Genomic DNA, 20,934 nt, shown 5'->3' on the forward strand with positions numbered 1-20,934 from the left:
AGTGGTGCTTCAGTAAGAGGAGGAACTGAAGCATCGGCGAGCCAAAGAAAGTCCCTTACTTCCAGAATTTGTCATGCACGAAGGCCAAAACCCATCTCTAACGTTTTGAAAAGCTCTGACCAGCGTTCTGTGCTTCGGGGCAGTCCGACTGTGCTCCAGAAGACTTCAGATGGTCGTAGCCCACTGCCCCCATTGCGGTGACCCCAAGTACCATTCTGCTCGGAAATGAAGGACCCACTTGCCTGGCCTAACATGGATGGATAAAATAATAAAGCCACCAGACCTTTGCTGCTAAAAAAAAATCACTCAAGTATGACTACAGCCCAGTTCTAATTAACACGCCTCTACGCTGCCTAGTCCTCGGGCTGTTGCTAACGTATCCACTGAAAAGAATATTAGGAGTGAGTAAAACCAGTCTTAGTTTCACTGTTAAATCACGTAGCACGGTGCTGAGGGATAATTGCTTCCTGGTGAACTCCTGATCTGCTGGCGCTCTGCACCACGAGACCAACAAAGCTCCACTGCCTCAGAGAGAATCGGCACTTGCAACAAATCAAACATCGCACAGGAAGAGGGGAATGCAGCTTACCTCTGAATCAAAATATACTGCACAGCAATCTCATTGTTTGTTGCACGTTTTCTCCCCTGCTACGTAACCACCTTAATATTTAAACAGGCTTGATAACTCGTCCACGTTAAGGATCTGTATCAGCACTACATGCTAGAAGTGCTTTCCCACCTTTACCATATCAGTGACATAGGAAGTGGTGACACAAGAAAAAGGGACGGTTGGTTTGCAGTATTTGCCACCAAACCTTTTCTTTCAGGCTCCCAACGTTTTTTGTACTGCATAGGCAAATTCTGAATTCTGTGGTGGCACAGTTCAACGTCAGCTGCCAGCGAGCAGTCGAGTTGTTAAGCTGACAACGAATATCTTCCTCTTTCCAGTTCTATGTGGAACTTCTCAATATATAATTTACTGCTCCTTCTTGATATACAATTTAACATCAACAGCAAGATGGCATACATAAATACTATTCTACCCCCAGAAATAAATTAATTCCGTACCACTGGACCGCTAGTGCCTCTGCCTGCTGCAGCCCAGATTAGATTTATTTGCGAATTCATAACAAGAGTTCTGACACCAGCATTTATCACTAACCACCAATTAGACCCTTACACACACTGCAACAAAACCAAGGGACAAACATATGACCCAGTCAGATGCTAAAAAAAGTACTCTGTCCTTCAGATACACAGCGTCATTTTTCACTCGTTTCCTCGCTCTGCTCCACATTTAACAGGAAAGGCTTGTTCCTAAATAGAAACAATGCAGCTTTTCAGATAAGGTCGCAATTTCAAAACACGGTGACAAGCTCAGACGCTGCGTCCAGCCCATCCACTTTGTTCTCTGATGCCATCTCCTCACTCCCGCGTTATCTGCTAGATCCAGCCTCATTAGAACAAAGCAATCCGTCACAAAACTGCAGGCTAACATCCAGTAGTTTTATTAAGAAAATTTAAATGTAGTATTGTAGAGGCCTTGGCCTGGGCATTATCCTTAACTACTGAGCAAGTTCTGAATAAGTTGATAGGAAAAAGGAGCGATTAGAAAAAGGAGTTCTGACTTAAAGAAAGTGTCCAGCTCCTGCTATGCAAGTTCCTTGCTTGGAGATCTGAGTGAACTATTGCTAAAGCACTTCTTTGTGTTAAATTTCAGACAAAATCAGCGTGCATGTAATATGTTGTAAAGCACGCATTCACTGAGGACGTTATCACAAAGAGAAATCACCACAGGGTAAAAGCTAGCCATTAGATAGCTCGAGACAAGCAGTGTCTGGGACACAAGACTTGTCTCAGATCTTTAACCTACAGCTGAATAATTTCAGAAGTTTCTAGAAAGCTCGAAGACAACACAAAGCTTTCTTCCACCCTGCATTTAATTAAGGACAAAATTAATCTAATCCTAAGTTTATGTAAAATATGACCGCCTTTACAGTACAACATTCATATTGCACCATAAGCCACCCCACAACACTCAGTAAATGAGAACCAGGAACTGGATGTGACACTTGCGAGCAACAGCTGTGGGAATACTTCCAGCTCTTTAGTCTCCAAAAGCCTCCATGAAGCAATGATTTGCCATTAACCCCAAATCTGAACTCTCTGATTAAAATCTTGCAAGGGCTGCACTGACAGTTTGAAGAGTTCTTTTTAATAATTACTGCAGAGATGAGCATTCCCCCGGAGACATGGGGTAGCATTCCACCTCCCAAAGTCAAGCTATCCATTAATCACCGGAGAAAAGAGGCCGCAGAACACAGCATGTTACTGTTTACTAATTTTAACAGCTACAATACCTCAAGGCGCTGTGCTCACAATCACCCTGTGTGGTCTCGCAGACCACAAGCACCCCAGCCTCTGAGCTCCGGCTTCCTCAGCGAGGACTCGGCGATACCTGCGCTCGCATCCAGATCAGATGCACCAAGGTAAGAGTTTATCACGTAATCTACAAAAGCAGCGTGATGCTCACTGCAAAGGTCTGGAGCCCTCCAGCTCAGCCCTCACTCAGAAGTCCAGAAAGCAGCAGATATCCAGGCAAAGCCTCTCAAATCATCACCAGCCCCTGCAAGCATCAACAAGTGCCATAAAATGAATAAAACGTTTAGGTCTTTGTTATGCTTCTGGTATCACTGACAAGACAGAAGAATGAGGCCTTCATCCGGAGCACTTCTGACTCCTTTCTTAAAAAAAAAAATCCCCAGGCCAGTAGATGCAAGACATGGCCTCAGCTGGGGGATTTCACAGCTCAAAATCTGCACCACAGAGCCTGAAAACACGCCTAACCCAGATCCTAGAAACGCTGCACACACTTCAGTTCTTGGGAGACTGCAGGGGAAGAAATGTACTCACAAATGAGCAAAGAATTTTCCTTACAGAAGTGGAAAGGAAGAATCAAATTACACTTTTAAAATGGAATGCAGCTGTTGTCAATCTACAAATAGCAAAATGTTGCTGACAATACTAAGACTTGCAGGGACACCCACAAATCAGCTCAAATTTGAAAAATCTTTGATGAAAACCTACTGGTAGAAGATACAAGGATCAAAACACTGGCCTGTCAGAAGTTACGCAAGGTTTCTGTCTCGTACACAGCAGATGTTCTCCTTCATGTCCCTGCTCCTTTTTAGCACCCTGGAATTCCTCTCTCCCCCTTCCCCCAACAAGCTTAAGGTATGGAGTGGCCACTGACTTAGCAGCATCTGGCACGCCACGTAACTCCCCAGGTATCAGAACACATGTAGAGAGAGAAAATTCAAGAAGTTCTGTATGTTGGGATGCCTGGGGTTTAGACTGTGCAAGATATGCAAGAAAAAAAAAAAAAAGAACCACCAAAAACCAGTGTCTAGGAAGACCAACTTAATAAAATTTCTGAGCAAGTGCCCTTATTAACACAGCTAAGAACTCTTTAAGAATCTATTTTTAAATTTGAGCTCTGTAAACCACTAGAAGCAAACACTTCCACCAAGAAGGTAAATGAAGTAAGAAATAAACAGCTTCCAGCTTCAATTCGTATTAACATTTAGTTCTTAATGAAGTCAGTGCTCTATACCAAAACCCCCAAACCAAAACTCAGTAAATACCACTCCCCTTTGTACAGTGGCAAAATTAAAGCAGAAGACAATGAAATTATTTGCACAGGATGCAAAGGAGCACATAAAGACAATCAGTTTCATTGCCTGATTAAGCTTTATTCTACCATCAGCTAAGACAAAATCCCCCTTCCAACTTGTTCATAGCCATGGGCTCGTACAGTCGGTAAGTTACAGGGAGTTTGCAGTACCCAGAGATGGGCATTGAGGCTGACCTTCCACACTCTCCACCCGTGTCCCTCACACACACACAAGATTCATGCCATTAAATACATTTTTGGCACATACGTACCCTCATCCTCCTTTGGAGATTTCTTCTTGAATCCTCCATTCTTCTGGTTACTCCCTTGAGAGCTTGAAGTACTAAAATAGTAAGTGCTACCTGCAGGCAAGCAGAGTGCAGCAGTTACCACCAAAGACCTCAGGTGGCAGTGAGAGATGGCAGAAATCCACGTGAGCTCCCAACGCACAAAAACCTCAATTCCACACCCACCCAAGTGCACAGCTTCGTTTGTGTGCCATGGAAATGAGACAGCCTCACGAGAGGGAGTACTGGGAGGGACAGGCTCCTTCAGCTTCCTTATACAATATATACTTCTCGACAATCCAATCAAAATATGAGTTTGCTCAGACATTGTTTTAATACAGCAAAAAATCATTTGGAGGAATTCCTTCAGTACTGACACATTTACACATTCCCCAAGGCATAACCAAAGTTAACACTGGTGGGGTCAGCAAAGAACAGCCTCACGCTAGAGCCATAAATGCACGCTAAAGGAAATTATCTGCTGGAGTTCAGTGCAGGGTTCTCAGTAACACTGTTAGGATACTCTCATAAAAGCCAAGGAAGGATGGCTGCAAACAGAAAAACCCACGGTAGCTGCTACAAAACAATTAAGGGAAGGCTTTTTTGCCAGGAAAATACAAAAATTTCAGAAGCAAGGCAACTGTCTTAAGGACTGTAGCTTCTGTTTCTCATGACGTTTCATGAAGGCTCTGGAAAGTAGCAAGCCCAGAAGCTGGACTGCTTGTCAGCTGCTATTTCTACCAGAGGATTCATAGCCATTTGAAAGATTATGCATGTATTTTTTCTTTTATTTTTATTTTTAAAAAGGGGGCAAAACAAAACAAATTATCCCCACTTCCCCCCCCAAAAAAAAACACTAAAACTCTTCAAGGTAAAGCAGCTCGAGCTCACCAGGCCCACGGCAGTCACAATAGCCGGGACCACTTTTGTTCAAATTTCAAAAGCATCAGCAAAGCTGCCTTCCCAATTTGAAGAGGAGAGGGAGAAGAATAATTGCCTTTGTTTTACAGCTTTGTACTCTTGCTCTAGGAATTCAGATAACTGCTCATAACATACACTTCTAACCTGCTCCAATGCGAGGCTTTTAGCAAGGTTCCATGATTTGATTTCTGCCTAAGGTGAATGACATTTTCTTCTTCGGCTTTGCTAATGAGGCACAGGAAGACTCTCTAGTTTGAAGTCTGCTGTTTTTAAATTAGCTTTTAGATCTAATGACTCAAGTGCTTACTTAATCACACTGAGCTCCTTGTGGAATCATTGCTCATCTCTGCCACCAAAAAACCTAGAACCCCTGAAAACAGCACTACTCTGCTCCCAAAGCCAAGAACAGGACAGTTTTATTTCAGTTTCAGGAATTAAAAGTAAGCAAAAGTCAACACTCTAAGTAAGATCTTTTTTCCCCCTCCGAGTTTCTCATCTGAGTTGCTCTTTGGGACTCACCTAAGAGATTCCAAAGCCTGACTGGATCTCGAATTATTTGTTGTTTCAGTAGGACTCCACTGAGACCTTGAGATGTGGGGGAAAGTGTTTGTGACAGAAGGCTCTGAAGAGGGAGATAAAGGAGAAAAAAAAAAAAAAAGACAACTATTGTTAAAGTTCTGTGACTGCTTCTCGTTTCTGTATCCCATGAGGCAGAAATTCCAAAACATCAAAATATTGTGGTGAAGTTGCAGGACCAGCAGGTGTAAGCCCCAAATATTATTCCTGATTGTGTGCTGTGAACTTTCCATGTGACTGGGTTGTTTATAACCCAGTTTAAAGTAAGCACACGTATAAATAGAAACATACATTCAAAATGCTTGGAATCTTTTTCCTCACTGTACTGCTGCTCCTCACTCTAAAGATATGCTAGAAATCAACTCCTAGAATGCAAACAAACCCTCCCACAGCAGGGAATGTGAACAACTACTGCTCTGTAACCCTGCTGCACAGGGGTGAGGATAACACAGCTGTTTTCCCCACGGTCATTCAGCAGCAATCCTACAGCTTATAGCCACGTTAAGGGCAATTCCTTAGCATCTGAGAATCGATAGGAACTAATACCCTCACTGAACACACCTTCCCCTTCTCAGATGGGGCTCCCTGTCTCGCTGTCCCTCTCACACACAGAGGCAAATTTCTGTGCAGCAGAGGTGGGACAGGAGCGCTGACTGGGCCGAAATCCCTCTATTTTTCCCTCTGGTAGTCAGCAGCACAACTGTTTGTGCCTGCCTGAGAGGGCAGCCTCCTGGGATCAGTACTTTTTGTAACAGAACAGCGATAACAGAGCTGTGGTGGTAGAAACCCTTGGCATATTTCACAGAGCGGTCTCAAAACCGTTCTTCCTTCACCTCCTTGCTCTGCCTGTACCCGTTCGCTGTGCTGAGGCAGAAAATGGAGTTAAATCACGCCTCAGGCCTGCTTTAAACAGGACCCTTCCCTTCTGCACGATTTCAGGGCGTTTGTTTGCACCACCATCAGCACAGCGAGGCAGGGAGAACCCACCCGCGGTGCCCAGCAGCAGGGTGGGAAGCGCATTTAGGGCACCGAGCCGCAGTGGGGGGGTGCGGGACGGCCCCACAGCCGCGGGGGGCTGGGCTGGGAGCGGGCCCTGAGGCCCCCCGGGTGCTGTGGGGGGGGAGGGGGGGGGGGACCGGGGCCGGTACCGGGACCGGGGCGGGGGAAAGGAGCCTCGGCGGGGCCAGCCCCAGCGCCCTCAGGCCGCACCGGCCCCTCCCACACGCTGCTAACGCCTCACCCGCCACACGGCACCGGGGGCCCACCGAGCCCCCCCCCCCCGGCCCCGCCGCCGCCCTCCCGTTACCTGCAGGCCCCGGGGCTGCGGCCGAGGCCGTGCCCAAGCCGGGGCTGGCGGCGGGGCGGGCCGCGGCCAGGCGCAGCGCCCCCGGAGCAGCAGCAACCGCAGCAGCGCCATGGCCCGGCCCCGGGCCCGCTCCACCGGGGGCTCGCTGAGGGGAGCGCCCGGGCTACCGGGAGGAGGCCTCAGCGGGGCCGGAAGCGGGCGGTGAAGGCCGGGCGGCCATCTTGGAGGCGGGCGGGCAGCGGCGGGGCTGCCATGCCGCAAGATGGCGGCCGCAGTTTGGCTCCGCCCCCGTCATGGCGCCGGGTGTGAGGGGGGGGGGCGGCCGGTACCGGCACGGGGATGGAGGGCACCGGGAGCCCGGCACGGGGGGGTCTGAGGGGAACCGGGTTGTGCCCGGCCTTAGCAGGCGATGCTGAGGGAGAACGGCCCTGCACGGCCCTGCTGAGGCTCACGGTGCGGTCTCCGAGGGGAGCGGGGGGGGAGGCGGCCGCGCCTGAGGCAGCGCCTGAGGCACCGCCAGGGATCCTCCAAGTGGGACGAGCTCGGATGTGTTTAGCGTTGGAATAGATCTAAATATTCAGAGCGTGTTTCCAGCCGGTTGTCGGGCAGGTGAGCTGGCTCTGTTTGCTGAGGAGGAGCCCCCCCGGTGCGTGGGGCAGCTCCTGGCACCGCTGGGCAGTGCAGGCAGGCGGTCCTGGTGGTGGTACAAAAATCTCCTCACGCCTTACACCGAAACCAAAGTGTGAGCAGGAAGGCATTTCAGAGCACAGCCTGAACGGTTTGTCTCCTCACGTTTCTAATGATTCCGCCTTCCTTCCACTTCAGGGTCAAAAATGCAAGATTTGCGCACAATGCTGTGCCAGTCAAGACTGTGAGAAGCCCTCCCCCTGGCTCACCCAGCACACCAGTAAAAGCGGTAAGGTGGAAGATCTTAGGGGCAATCTTTTGCTCAAGCTTCCAGGGAAGCAAGTTCAGGTGCAGAGCCTCCAGATTTTTCAGCCTGTGGGCCCATGGCAGCCTGAAGAGTTCCCCCTGCACCTGCCCAGCGAACGTAGATCCATGGCTTTCCCCAGGAGCCTGTGCTAAGGGTGGCCCAGGAGCTGGTTTAATCCATAAATCAACACAAGTCCTTCAGGAGCTGCAGCCCCCCGAGGACAGGCTCTGCCAAGCCCTTTGCCAGCTTCTGTCTAACCGTGCCCATCTGCCTGACCCGGCCAGGGCGAGCTTTCCTTTGCTTCTGGCCCCACAAGCCCTGCCTGGGCCCTCCTGCTCTTCGCTCACGCCAGGAGTTTGGCCCTGAACAGCCCTCACTGCACCGTGGTGCCCTCCTGCTCTGTTATGACAACGTTCGGAGTAAACTGTCTCCTCCCAAACATCCCCTCCCTCCTGCCGCAGTTACACCCTTGTCACCCTGCTCCCATGTACGTTCCCTTCGCCAGGCCTGCAGGTCTATCTCCAGCCTCCTGCCCGCTTCCTTTGACGTGCCATTTTACTCCCTTTCAAGAGCTCAAGGCACATTTCTTCCTTCTCCTGTTTATCTGACCAGGATGGTTTCTGCAGGTATTTCTCCTTCCCCTCTGGTGGCTCCGGGACAACTTTAGTGACTGTCGGTGTGGTTGGTTCTCCCAGCTCACCTGTCCTCACGTATCTCAGGTGTTCTTGAAAGGGAAGTTGCAGGGCTACATAAAGTAATAATAAATAATTATCTGTAAGAAGGATCTCTCCCTTCCCAGCAGGTCTGAATTAGCATCCTCTTTCTAGAAGAGTCTCTTAGGATGTTAATTGTCATCTGCCCCCTGGGATGTATCTAAGCAAACCTTCTACCAGCAAGGTCTATTAGCATGTTAATGTCCTCCTCGCTCCTGGAAGTCTCTCTGTATCACTGGCTTAATCGTCAAACAGCTTAATTTACAGACACAAAATTAAACTGGTTGCAATTAATCTCTACGGGCCGGTCATAGCTCGAGTTGAGCACAAACACTGGCCCCGTGCAAGCCACGCCAGTCCTCACCAGCACCGTCCTTCGCTTGCAGAGACAAGCGTCACATCCTCACCCAGCACGCAGAGGGACCCGTGGTGGGAGGTATTTTACACTCCAGCTACATTTGGAGGAGGAAATGGTTCCTCTGGAAATGCTGACTGAGGGGGGAGGCTCCCTCTAGCTCAGGCTGTGCCCACGGAGGCGACAGGCACGGGATTTCCAGTGCGGGCACAGTGCAACCGCAGCGAAGTGCACCAGGAACCAAGGGGCCGAGGGCCCCAGCACTGGGGTCGCAGCGCCCTGCACCTCCCGCACCTCAGCTTCCCTCAAGGCGTGTCACACTGCCTCCGCCGATTCTGCGATTAGACCTGTTGCTAATTAAGCACGCTCTATTTTTAAAGGAGTTGCATCACTTAAATAGACTTGGAGCCCAATTGGAAGCGACGCAGTGCAGTTTGCTTAGACAGGGCTCCACTGCCTTCTACCAGGCTGACCCGACGGGGACCCAAACGTGCCTCACCCTGCCTGCCTTACGGTTCTGCTGCAGCTTCAGGGGAGCAAACCTGCACCCACTGAATGGTGCAGGGCGCTGGAAGCTGGATGGACCCAAGCTCCAGCACGGGCTGAGCCTGGTGGGCTCACTGACTGCCACAAACAGCATTTGAGGGCTGCGGGGCTCTTGCTGGGACCCTCTGAGCCAGAAGACGCCGGCCTGGATGCGACCGATCTGCCAGGACGGGTTATTTACAGACACACCACGTTGCAGCAGGTGACACAATTCCCATTCCTCCTCTCACACTGTGCCTCCAAGGCGAGCAGATGACGAGCCACCAGGAAAGGGGGTGCTGGGGTCCGTGCCTCACTCGTGCCAATGCAAAGCGGTGCCAGGAGGGAGAGGCGAGGAGTTTTGAGGCCAGCAGCCACGGTGGCTGCCCTGCGAGTTGTGCGTGGGCGGCTCGGGCCGGGCAGCATAGGGGAAGGCGAGCGCTGTCCTCCCTGCGTGTGCGAGAGGTGACCTTGGGGAAGGTGGCTTCAGTCACCAGCCCCGGCCTGGCAATATGCTCCGCTGGGAGCGAGCCAAGGCTCTGAGCAGACAGATCTAACCTGATCCAGGCTTGGCCTCACTGGGACGTGCTCCAGCCATGACATCACCCGGTAATGCTACGTGTATTTACTACTGGGGGAAGGTGCGGGATTGGAGCCTGAAATCCCTGCTTTATCCCCTGAGCAGGTTAGGGACAGGAAGCAGCATTAGCAGCCCCAGCCGGGTGTTCTTCAGGCAAAGAGGAATCAGGTTCTGCAGCCAGCACAGCCCTCAGCCCTGCTGTTTGAGAACTCACATCTCCTATTTTCACACTCCCCATGAGATGTTCTTGCCACCTGAATCTCGGGGAGCTCCTTGCAGGGTGCCACCCCCCCCCCCTCTTAGCTCGGACTCATCTCACAGCACTTTGCAAGCAGAGCGAAAGGATACCTGGAGTCAGGTATCCACTGCGCCATCCACAGCCGTCACATCAATAATGAATCAAGGGATTAAATGCAGAGCTGAAGCAACCAGAGGGTAAACTCAGACTTTTAAAAGAAGTGAAATGTTGCATGTGGAGCAGCACGGGGCCTGAAATTCCACTGAGGGCAAGGAAGGCACCCCAGCCCGTCAGGCAGCCACGGGCTTCAGGCATGGCCGGGACACGCTGCTGGGGCACAGGCTCGTGGCTGTGAGTCACTGCTGAGGAGCAGGCAGTTTTAGACAGGTAGGTGACAGATGGCGACAGGCAGGGGATCAGAGGGAATCAGCAGTACGGCAGCAGCGTCAGGACAGCTGCCCGTTGGGGCTTGGGAAGCTCTAGGACAGGCAAGGTCCGAGGCTGTGACAGGGACACAGGCACCTCGCTGAGCTTGCAGGAGAAGAGCAGGAAGAGGGGACTAGCTCGGTAGGAACCAGAGCTGTTGGAGGCCATGAAGGAGCAGACTGCTCCACGGGAATGCTCCCAGAGAGCTGCTGAAGCACGCAGAGCTCAGGCCAGGCATCCATCGGTGTGCAGGGGGTGCCTGAAGTCAGCTCCAAGCCCCACGGACCGCTCAGGAAGCTGTGTGTGAGCAGCCCTCACTCCATGCTGCTCAAATCCAGCGGCAAGCTGGAAGCCTAAAGCCTGTCATTAGGAATCATAAAAACAGCAATTAGAGCAGAGCGGCACGAGTTCACGCCCAGACCATCAATACGAGGCATTTACCCAGCAGCAGGGGACCGCCGCCCTCGGAAATCTTCCTCGGTTGGGGACGCAGGAGGCCTGCAGGAGGCCTGGCGCTCCCCCTTGCCAGCCACACGGGCACGAGGCCGTTTTATTGAGGAAACCTGGGGTGGCGAGCGGAGGTCGGGAGGTCGGAGCTGTGCTGCCGGGAGCAGCAGCAGGACTCCTCGCCGGCCTCCCAAACGCTGTCTCGTTTGCCAAGCCCATCTCTCTGCCGAGTGCTAATAGGTGACATCAACGAAACCACGAGCCAAGCTTAAAGTGAGGGCTCTTCTAATCAACGTGCTCCCGAAGCTTTTTCTCTTGGCCTCTTCGATGTTGGCGCTTGACTGCTCACGCAGGATTTACCCCGATGTTTGACCGTGGTAGTCCTCAATCACTTGTATAACCTATTAAAAATAAAAGCCCATCTTTTCCCATCCTGGTAGGCGCTGAATCAGCAGAGAGCTGCACCCACGGTAGCACAGACGGGCTCCTTCTTTGCCATACAGGTGCTGCATGGCTTTGCTGTTGGGAACGGAAGGCTGAAAGCACCCCACAGCTAACTACGGGCTTTTATTTCCCTCCTAAATATCACAAATAAGCCGCAAGGAGCAGAACCGTGAGGAAGGGGCCCTGCAGAGGCCCGTCCCGCGCTGCAGGTCAGGAGGGCGCAGGGAAGGCTCCAGCTGCGGCCGCCCAAAGGCAGCACCAATATTGGGGAAGCGAAAATCCCAATTCCCCTCAGTTTTGAGCTCAGAGGCCGCAGGGAGGCTGTTCACAGTGCTTTGGGTGAGGCGTGACGAGAAACCCACCGAGAGGGAGGCTGACAAAGGGAAACGAGAGCCCAAAAAGCCCCAAAACCTTTATTTTTGGATCAAAAATTGGGATTTTTGTGATTTCTGGGCACTGATAAACGGCGCTGAGGGCGAATCCCCCTCACACCACCACACGGGGCGCAGAGGGGGGGGGCCCTGAGGCGCCGCCACCTCACGGCGCTGCCCCCCCGGTCCCTCCCCCCCACCTGTCACTCACAGCCCCCCACCAATCAGCACCGCCGCCGCCGAGCCACGTCAGCCAATGGCGGCCGCGCTGCGCCCCTCCCTCCCCCTTTCCCCCCCCTCCTTGTTCGGACGCGCTGACGTCGGGCGCGCGCGGCTCGGCCAATGGGCGGCGGCGACGCGGCGGGCCAATGAGCGGCGGCGTCTCAGCCAGCGGCTCGAGCGGGCGGCAGCGCTGCGAGCGGGGCCGGGCCGAGCGGAGCGCAGCGGGGCCATGGAGCGCGGGGCCGGCACCGCCACCGGCACCGCCACCGGGACGTGCGGCCGCTGCTGCCCCCCCCCGCCACAGCATTAGCCCCCCGCCGCTCCCTTGCACCCCTTTCAGCCGCCTCTTGCTCTCTCCTCTATGCGGCCGGGCCGGCGGAGCCGCCGCCAGGCCGCGCTCCCCCCCGCGCCGGGCTGCACTCAGGCCGCTGAGAGCCGGTAAGGGGCGGGGGGGGGGGAAAAGGGAACCGGGGGGGGTTTAAGGGGTTAAGGAGGGGGTTAAGGGGTGACGGGGGGGGTTGGGAAGGGGGGAGGGGGTGATTGGGGGGGTCTCCGGTGAGAGCGGGGGGTGCCCGGTGGTGTGGGGGGGGTGTCGGTAATACCGGGGGGTTATCGGTAATAACGGGCGGTTATCGGTAATGGGGGGGGGGGTTATCGATAATACAGGGGGTTATCGGTAATACGGGGGGGTTACCGATAACACGAGGGGGATCCCCGGTGATACCGGGGGTTACCGGTACCGGGGCAGGGGGGGGCTCATCGGTAGGCCGGGGGGGTCCCCGGTGATCCCGGGGGTTACCGGGAGGGGGCCGCCACCGGGGGCTGCTCGGGGCCGGGAGCCGCGGCCGTTCCCTGCCCCCCCCCCTCTTCCTCCACCCGTGCCCTCGGGGGGCGTCGTGCTGCGGTTGGGGGGGGTTGGGGGCAGCACCGGGAGGAGAAACGGGGGAGGGGGCGTTGGGGGGGTGGGGGGGGAAAAACAATGCCCCGGGCCGCCCCTCTCGGTAATTTCCGCTTCCCATTTCATCAGCCCGGGGAGGCGTCAGAGCCCCGCGCGTGTGCGTGCAGCCCCGGGTTGAGCCGCCGCCAGCCGGCCGGGCCCGGGCATTTATTTATTTATCTATTGCATTATTTATTTAATTATCTATTTTTATTATTTATTTAATTATTTATCTATTTATGTATTTATTTACCCCCCCCCACTAGCTTCATCCAGCCTTTGTGCCCCCCGGCCCTAACCCTCACCCCCCACCCCCCCACCACCTCCCCGGTGCTGCCGCCGCCCCCAGCAGCTGCCCCGCGGTGGGGCCGGGCCCGGGTCCCCCCCCCCCCGTCCCTCTCCCGTTCTCCCCTCCCTCCCCGCGGAGGCTCCGGGGGCCGCATGTGCGAGGATTGGCTCGGCCCGGCGGCCCCCGGGTGTGTTTTGCTCTCCGGTTGCAGGGCTGGGATCCTCCCCCCGGCCGGCTCCCCGCACAAAGTGCTCTCTCAGCGCCGGGGGAGCGAATTCCAGGCAGGGCTGGGGGAGCTCCAGCCCCCCCCAACCCCCCCAGCACGGCTCCTGGGGGCAAATGGAAGGAGCCCGGAGCTGTGCGGCTTTGGCCTTTTTCTGGTCCCTTCCCAAGACCGAAGGGCTTTATGTAATCACAATTCTGGCCTTTTTTTTTTTTGGGGGGGGGGGACCAGCGCTCCGTGGGGAGAGCGATTCACTCCCGCACGCTTTCGGACGGCCTCGGTGCGCTCTTTTGTGCGTGCTCCACCAGGAGCTAAATATTTGCCTTGATTAACTTAAAAAGGAAAAGTTGGCGCTCGCACAGCACGGCTTCAGCAGCACGTTCAGGGTGCCTCCTGGAGCAATTTCCCAGCCCGTGGTGGTGCCCAGCACAAGGGCTGGGAAACCGTGGTGTGGAATTGGGATCAAGCTCCGCGGGGGCTTCTGTGAGCCGGGGGGGGGAGCGTTGGTGCTGCCCCCAGCCCCATGGGGTGGTCCCTTCACGTGGGCACACGCTCAGGGCTCTCTCTGTGCCTCCATCCCCAAGCTGGGGGCTCGGCTCTTCCAGCACATGGCTGCTGCGTGCCTCCTCCCTGCCAGGTGCTGGGAGAACCGGGGAGGTTTGGGACTTGCCTCTAGGAGAGCTCAGGAGGTTTGGGACTTGCCAGGGCGCATCTTTGCTGGGTTTCAGCGAAGTTTGCTGCGAGCCCGTGCCGTCGGGCTGGCTGGGGCTTGCATCACCCCCAGCCCCGTCTGGGTGCGTGGCGAGGCTCCGGCTCGCAAAGCCTGGGTCGCCTCTGCAGCGAGCGCTGTTAGAGCGTGGCTGGCGTGTGAGCCCTGTGGTTTCTGCCCCCGACTCGCTGCGTTCCCAGCTGTGTGTGTGCTTGTGCCTCCTCTCCGTGGTGGCTGTGAACCTGGCCCTCCAGGCTGGGAGCTGGAGGTGTGGAGCGAAGCGTTCCCCAACTGGTTCTGCCATTCAGTGCTGCTCGTAGAAGTGAACTCTTGTCCCCGTCTCCATTTCATGAAAATGTGGCTCAGGGTGAATTGATTTTTTTTTATGTGCTGCTTTTTTGGTTTTACGACGTTGTAACAGCGTTTTCTCAGGGTTAAACGTATGGGCTGTCCAACATGGGGATTGGGCTGGGGGGGAAGAACACTCAAGCCAAAAAAAGATCACCAAAAAAAACCCCCAAACAAAACCCCCCTTGATCAAAGTGCTGGGCTTCGGTTCTTCCTTCCTGTGTGGCAGTCGACCCGTTAAGCTTATTTCATTTTCTACTTTTGTTTTAATTGACTAAACCCCCCCCCACCAACGCCGTGGAACAAAGCGGAGCGTATCGCGGTGCCGTGCGGCGCGCTCTCTGCTCAGCAGAGCAGACAAATGTATTTCTCTGGGGTCAGTGCAGACCGGTCGTGTTAATCAATACTGCACCAGCAGCGCTCCGGGTGAACCAGATGGGCTGCCTACAACTGGCGCTGATTATTTTAACTGTGTAATTGTAACATGGCTGCGCGATGACAGCGTTTCCTGCAGATACTTCAAAGCCAGGTTCCTGACAAGTCTATCTTGGCGGCGTTTAATCCGCGCTCTTTGTCTGGGTGTTGTGGCTTTCGGACACATGTTTGAAGCACTACCAGTTTTTCACCCTCTTGCTTTTTTGGGACGTTAGGGGAAAGCCCTGCCCTGTAACGAGGAGGTGGCTCGGGCGAGGGGATGGGAGCAGGGTGGCTGCTTCCTGGGGTCTCACGCCGTGGTGCGGATCCTCGCTGTGAGTAAGAGGAGGAGGAGGAGGAGGAAGAGCGCCGAGTCTCCGGGAGGAAATGGCGGTATTTATTTCGAAAGGGCGCCTGCTGCCCTCAGCGGCCTTGGGGGAAACGTCGGGGGTGGCGTGAGTGGCGGCTGGGCCGGCCTCGTGGTGGCTCGCTCAACTCCTCCTGCAAGGAGAGGCAGGCAGTTGGCGGGACCAGAGCTGCTTAATTATGTTTCATGAAATTAACGAATGGCAGCTTTCTTGCAAGGCTGGCCCCACGTCTCGAGTACCTGAATTTCCGGCTCGGCAGTCTGCGCTCGCACTGCAACCCTGCCCTGCCGTGAAGGCTTCACGCGGGGAGGCCCGCGGCAAGTAGGGGCAGGTACCGGCACTTCGCAGCGGGGCCGGGTAAACGATACCTGGGAGCGTTTCCCTGGTGCCTTTTGGTGCCTCTCCTCATCGCGTTGCCCCGGCAGGGAGCTGTGTCTGCTGCCTCCGCCGTGACCGGGAGCTGCGCGCGTCTCCGTTGGAGAAGGCTGCCGGGAGAAAGCGGTGTCTCCATGGCGAAGGTCTCGGTGTTTCGTGATAAACTTGCGTGTATTTTTACCCCGTCTAATTTAAACAGTCTGCACGACGCTTGGCAGGAATGATTTGTATGCGGCCTTTAAATATTTTCTCTTCCCTGCGAGAGAGATGAGAGGCGAGGAGCTGCCTTCGCCGAGGGCACGAAGCCCTTCGCTTCCCAGCCAAGTCTTATGTAATTTGTATGCCGCTGATGCGCCGTGAGAAGAAAATACTCGCGTGAACGTGAAAGGGGAGCCTTGTGGCCAGCTCTCCGCAACGGCAGCGCCCCGAACACTGCGGGTTTGTGCAGCTACAGCCTCAATAAAGCCCGCTTGAGCTCGGCGCTGTCCCGGTGCCCCGCTGTGACACGGGGTAGGAAGCGTTCGGTGCCCGTGGGCCGGAGGCTGCCTCTCTGCGCCCCTCTGCACCTGCGATTTTCTGCCTTTCCCACGTGAGGACGGGTACTGTGGGGTGGTTTCTTCAGCAGCTTAATTTGTCGGAGTCTGGGCGGCGGTGCTGGCTTCGTCTGTGACTCGTTGTAGGTGATGCCAATTTGTAATCCTTCGCGAGTGCCTGAAAAATAAAAGCAAAAAGGAGCTTAAATGCTAAGAGCAGCGAAAAATCTGTTCGGCATGCAGCGTGTGTGGAGAAGGCGGGCGCACGCGCTGCGTAGCCTCCGTCAGCCGGGCTGAGGGCTTTCAAAAATCTGCTCTAATTTTGATGCCGCGTGTGGAATGGCTAATCCCATAAAAGCCTCGCACCTTTGGCCAGATGAAACGCTGCTGTTTCTTCCCTTATTTCAGCAAAATATTTTTATAGATGGCATTAGCGCCGTGGCTCCAAGGGCAACGCAGCCCTTCCAGGAGAAGGATGGCGCTTTGATCTGGCAGCTCTCAGGATCCATTTCCAGTCGCCGCGTTCCATTAGCTCTGTTTATAGCGCTGCCCTCGGACTCGCTGTGTTTATACGGCTCTTCGGGGTGTTAACGTTCCTGCATGTGTGAGTTCTTTAACAAACTGGGGGAATAAATGGGGTCAGCAAAGGAAGCAGTCCTGTTCGAGGGCCCGTTTGGGTCTGTTGGGGGCTTCCCCTCGATCCCGGGTGCCCCGTGAGCTGAGTGGTCGGGTGCAGGGAGCTGTGGGGTGGCCCCAGAACGGGGCTGTGGGATCCCATCGCCGTGTGGATGAGCTCTTGTGCTCCTCGTGGTTCTGCTGCTGCCTACAGAAGCCGAAACTGTGGTCTGTGGAGGAGAGACCCTGCCCCAGCACGAGCAACTGGCTGGGGTAGCCAGAAGCCAGCGGTGTTTTTCTGGGTCAGGGTTGAAGGCGCTGTCGGGGCGGTGATGGAGCGCGTTGTGCCGTCTGTGTTGCCCGGCCATATGGACGCGTGCGGTGCCGGCGTTCCTGCGCTGAATTATTTATCTGCCCCAAATCTCCAGGCAGACTCGAAGAAAAACAAACTTAGCTTTGTAAAACTACAAATGGGCTACGGGTTGTGCACCAGCTCGGTGCTGGTAAACCCGAGCTGATGGCATCGGACACCTTGTGGGAGCGTTGAGGTGTCTGCTGTGCTGCGTGAGACACGGCGCCCACTCCTTGTGCATTGACCAGAGCCTGGAGAAGAGCGTGGAAAGGGAAGGGTCGAGGAATTGCCAGCGTGTGTGAACGCAGCCTTGTCTCCACGAGGTTGGGAGGAAGCTGATGTTTTCGTTAGGTGTGAGCAGCGAGGAGGCCTCTGCTCTCCTCCTGCGTTGGCTTTGCCTTGTCCAAGACAAGTTCTGTGTGTGTCCCTGCCTGGAGAGCGGTGCTGGAGGAACTCGGGGAGACCAGCAGCTGTGTGGGGGCCCAAAATCAGCTCCCCAACAACAATGTGAAGCTGTTAATGTTGTGGCACAAGCATGGCAAGGTAGGGAGGTGTTACCCTGAAAAACAGAGCCCTGATTCGGAGGCAGCGGGTGCTGGGGAGCTGCCACCCCTGTGCAGCAAGGGGCTGGGTGCTGGCGGTGCTGTGCTGCTTGGGGCACCTCCCAGGGAAGTGAGAGTGCAGTCAGGAGCACTACTAGAAAAAAAAAAAACACCATAGAATGGCTCTGAAGGAAAACGAGGTGAATGGAGACGTTGCTATCAATGCTAAATTCCTTAATTGCAGTCCGTGGTCCATCTTCGCCTTCAGCAGAGCAGACACGAAGGTGCCCCCTGCCCCCGGGTGAGCAGTGCACCCAGCCTTATCAGCTTATCTGGGCAGGAGTTCAGAGCCGTAAAAACCATATCCTGCTTGCACCTTCCAGCCTATCCTGTGACCTGCTCTGTGTAAACAAGCTGTGCCAGGAGCCCCGCGGCGCTCGCTGCCTTTCTGCAGGCCGGCTGGAGCCGGGGGGAGGCGGCGAGGTGGGGTCCCGGGGGCTGCGGCCCCGATGTCCCGCTGGCACGGGGGTCCTACGAGGAGCAGGAATTCCCTGCTGGACTTTAACCCCTCGGTCTGCCCTCTGCTCTGCGAGCTGGTGGCTGCTGCTGATGGATCCCAGGTGTGTGGGGTCACTCAGCAGTGAGTGCTGCTGGCTTGGGGACATGGTGATGGGGCCGCCCCTTCCCAATCCTGCTGCTGGTGTGCGGGGTGCTCTGGGGGAGCACATCCTGCTGGTGCATATAGCTGTGGAAATGCCACCGTGCCATTTGGTGCCCTGGTTGGTGTCCTGGGGTGGGTGCTGGGTGCATGAGGACCCGTCCTGCCCCGCTGTGTGTTGGCAGGCCCAGAGCCAAAGGCGCGAGCTGGGTTTGGAAATGTAAACCCTGCGCGCCTTGGAGGCTCGCCTTTGACTCCAGCTCGTGCGGCTGCTTGTCCTGCCCGCTCGGAAAGGACATCCGAGAACAGGCTGGGAGGAGGAGGGCAGCTCAGAGCTGCTGTGTCTCCGCTTTCCTTCCTCGCTGGAGGCTCCTGGTGTGCTGGGGGCTGCACGGAGACCTCCTGGCCCCTGTTGCTCTGCTCTTGTGCCCGGGCCTGGGCTGCCCTGCGCTGCCCGAGCTGCTCTGCTGTGGGGCACGGCTGAATTCAAGTGCCTTTGCTGTGATTAGCGCTGGTGCTGGGGTGTTAAACGTGTTGTGTGGTGAGCCGAGTTGCCTTTCAGCCCTCCCTCGTGCAAGGGAGGAGGGGTTGGGGAAGAAGGCAGCTCTGTGGCTTTTTCCAGGCGTGCTGAGCAGTGCTGGTTGGTTCGAAAGCCATGGGTTAGAGTCTTAAAATGCTGAATGTACTTCTGCAGCCCGTTCCTTCTGCTGGCTTCTGCTTCCCTCGCCATCTCCCTTCTGCCTCTCCCTCTCCTGGGATCTCCTCTCAGAGCTGCTGCGCTGCCTCCTCTGGCCCTCCTCAGCCAGAGTCCTCGGCTCTAATTTTAGCCAGTCTGCCTTTTGATGTCTCCTCGCTCCTCTTCCTGCCTTTCTGCTTCTCTGAGCTCATCGCGCGTCGCCGTCTCCCTGTCGAGATCTGGGCTGGGCCTTGGCGTGGTGGGAGGAAACGGCTCCAAAGCGGGGTGGGCAGCCCAAGGGGTGAGGGGAGAGGGGTCTGGGGGACTGGGGGGCTGCTGCGCACAGCAAGGGGCAAAGGCAGCTCTGCACGGGGCTCTGGTGCCTGGCCCAATGGTGCTGGTGGCCTGGGGGGCTCAGCACCCTGCGGACACGCTGCTTGTGCACATAACGGGTGCAGAATGCAACCATGTGCTGGGGCAGACGTGTGGCCTGCTTTAAAGTTCTGTGAAAGCAACGTTCAGCCCCTCTGCTGCTGCAGGAAGGAGCTTGGGTAGGGACGCAGCGATAGCAGCTACCGGAGGCTTGCGGAGGAGCCTAGCAACTGCTGCTGTGCTGTGAGCTGCAGATTTCTCCGGGCTGAGGCTGGCGGCTGTTCTCTGCGGCGTGTGGGGAGAGCTGCGTGCTTTGCTGTGCTGGGCAGCGTGTCTGGGCTGGGATCAGTGGCTGAATGAGCCCAAAGGAGAGCAGTAACGCTGCCGTGGGCTCTGCACCAAATGGGGTGAGCAGAACATGACCGGAATACACCTGGCTGTGTGCGGGGTCTGTGGGTCACCAAGCTCACCTGGAAGGCTTCTCCTTACCCAGCTACTTCCTGACCTGCCTCAGTGCTGTCAGCAGTGGCAGCGAGTGATGAAGGCGCTGCTCCCCCGGCGTGGCTGTGTGAAACGTTAACGCGCTGCCTCGCTTTGCATCAGCGTCATGATCCGCACGGGGCCCGGAGCCGGACTTCAAAGGAGGGAGTTTGCTTTATGGCTGAACCTCTGAGCAGTTTTATGCGCAGGGTGGAGCGAGCTCGCGGAGAATATTGCAGTTTTCCCACCGTCATAAAAAGTTATGATCCTCATGATTCAGGCATTGTGCTGGAGGTGGAGGCAGGAGACAGGCTCCGAGGTCAGAGGCAGCGCGCGTGGAGCGAGGTTGGACGTGCCCGCGCAGGGGACGCTGCCTGCCATGGTCCCAGCTCGCTGCACGGTTCAAGCAGCACCTTGTGCTCCTCTGCCTGTCCCCGAGGACCTGGTGTCTGCCTTCCTCCCAGGGCTTTATCCCACTGCAGAGCCCCGAGCCATCCCCGTGGCGTGGGGGACACCGTGCGCCAGTCCCTAGCCTGATTGCCTTCCTCGGGCTCTTCTTTGGGCACGAGCCAAGGGAATTAAAAAACAAATAAACGGCTGCCAGTGAACTTTGCTCATGCTTCAGAAGATGCCCAAAGTCTCAGATAGGTTCCCCGGCAAGAAGGGCTGTGGAGGAGCGTGGGGTCACCTTTCTAAGCCTTAATGCTGAAAACCGAGGGCTGGCAGCGCACTCCCGTGCCCTGGGCTGCCTCTGAACCGCGGCAGGGTGCGAGCGCTGCGAATCCTGGGGTATAAAACCCCCTTCAGCGCTCCGTCAGGAAGTTAGAGCTGATTAAAACAAGTCACTATTCCAGTCCCAGTCAGATCTCTATAAATATTCCGAGGGGCTTAGCCGCTCGTTTCAAACCTCCTCTCCTGGGATGAGGAGGCACAAACGCGCCCTTTGTTTGCAGCCCGGGAACGGAAGGATCGCCACGCTCGGAGGCAGTTCTATCTGCTGGAAAACTGCTGCTCTCAGGACCTGC

General features: G+C 55.6%; 2 protein-coding genes and 1 long non-coding RNA gene across 5 annotated transcripts in view; 2 read left to right on the forward strand and 1 right to left on the reverse strand.

Annotated features, from left to right (window-relative positions):
* The window catches only part of SPG7 (SPG7 matrix AAA peptidase subunit, paraplegin), a 31,659-nt gene extending 24,720 nt beyond the window's left edge, over positions 1 to 6,939 (reverse strand). Inside the window, exons 1-3 of one of the 2 annotated variants that reach the window (XM_068693851.1) lie at positions 6,764 to 6,927; positions 5,401 to 5,503; positions 3,946 to 4,035 (exon numbers count right to left, since the gene is read on the reverse strand). In XM_068693851.1, the coding sequence (XP_068549952.1) occupies positions 3,946 to 4,035; positions 5,401 to 5,503; positions 6,764 to 6,874 (304 nt within the window). In that variant the 5' untranslated portion in view covers positions 6,875 to 6,927. Of the gene's footprint in view, positions 1 to 3,945; positions 4,036 to 5,400; positions 5,504 to 6,763 lie in introns of both variants that reach the window. The other variant, XM_068693852.1, reaches the window with a different exon arrangement.
* Positions 6,940 to 7,089: 150 nt separating this feature from the next.
* Positions 7,090 to 11,410, forward strand: LOC137862156 (uncharacterized). Of its 2 annotated transcripts, XR_011100069.1 has the most exons (3): positions 7,090 to 7,372; positions 7,589 to 7,679; positions 8,310 to 11,410. It is a non-coding gene; the product is annotated as an uncharacterized lncRNA (long non-coding RNA). The 2 variants fall into 2 exon arrangements; XR_011100068.1 differs by having other exon boundaries at positions 7,099 to 7,372; positions 7,589 to 11,410.
* Positions 11,411 to 12,166: 756 nt separating this feature from the next.
* ANKRD11 (ankyrin repeat domain containing 11) overlaps positions 12,167 to 20,934 on the forward strand; it is a 111,684-nt gene continuing 102,916 nt past the window's right edge. Inside the window, exon 1 of the mRNA XM_068693843.1 lies at positions 12,167 to 12,456. The gene's annotated coding sequence lies outside the window, so the exon portion shown is untranslated. The remainder of the gene's footprint in view (positions 12,457 to 20,934) is intronic.

Source organism: Anas acuta, chromosome 10 (assembly GCF_963932015.1).
Source record: "Anas acuta chromosome 10, bAnaAcu1.1, whole genome shotgun sequence".
Classification (NCBI taxonomy): domain Eukaryota; kingdom Metazoa; phylum Chordata; class Aves; order Anseriformes; family Anatidae; genus Anas; species Anas acuta.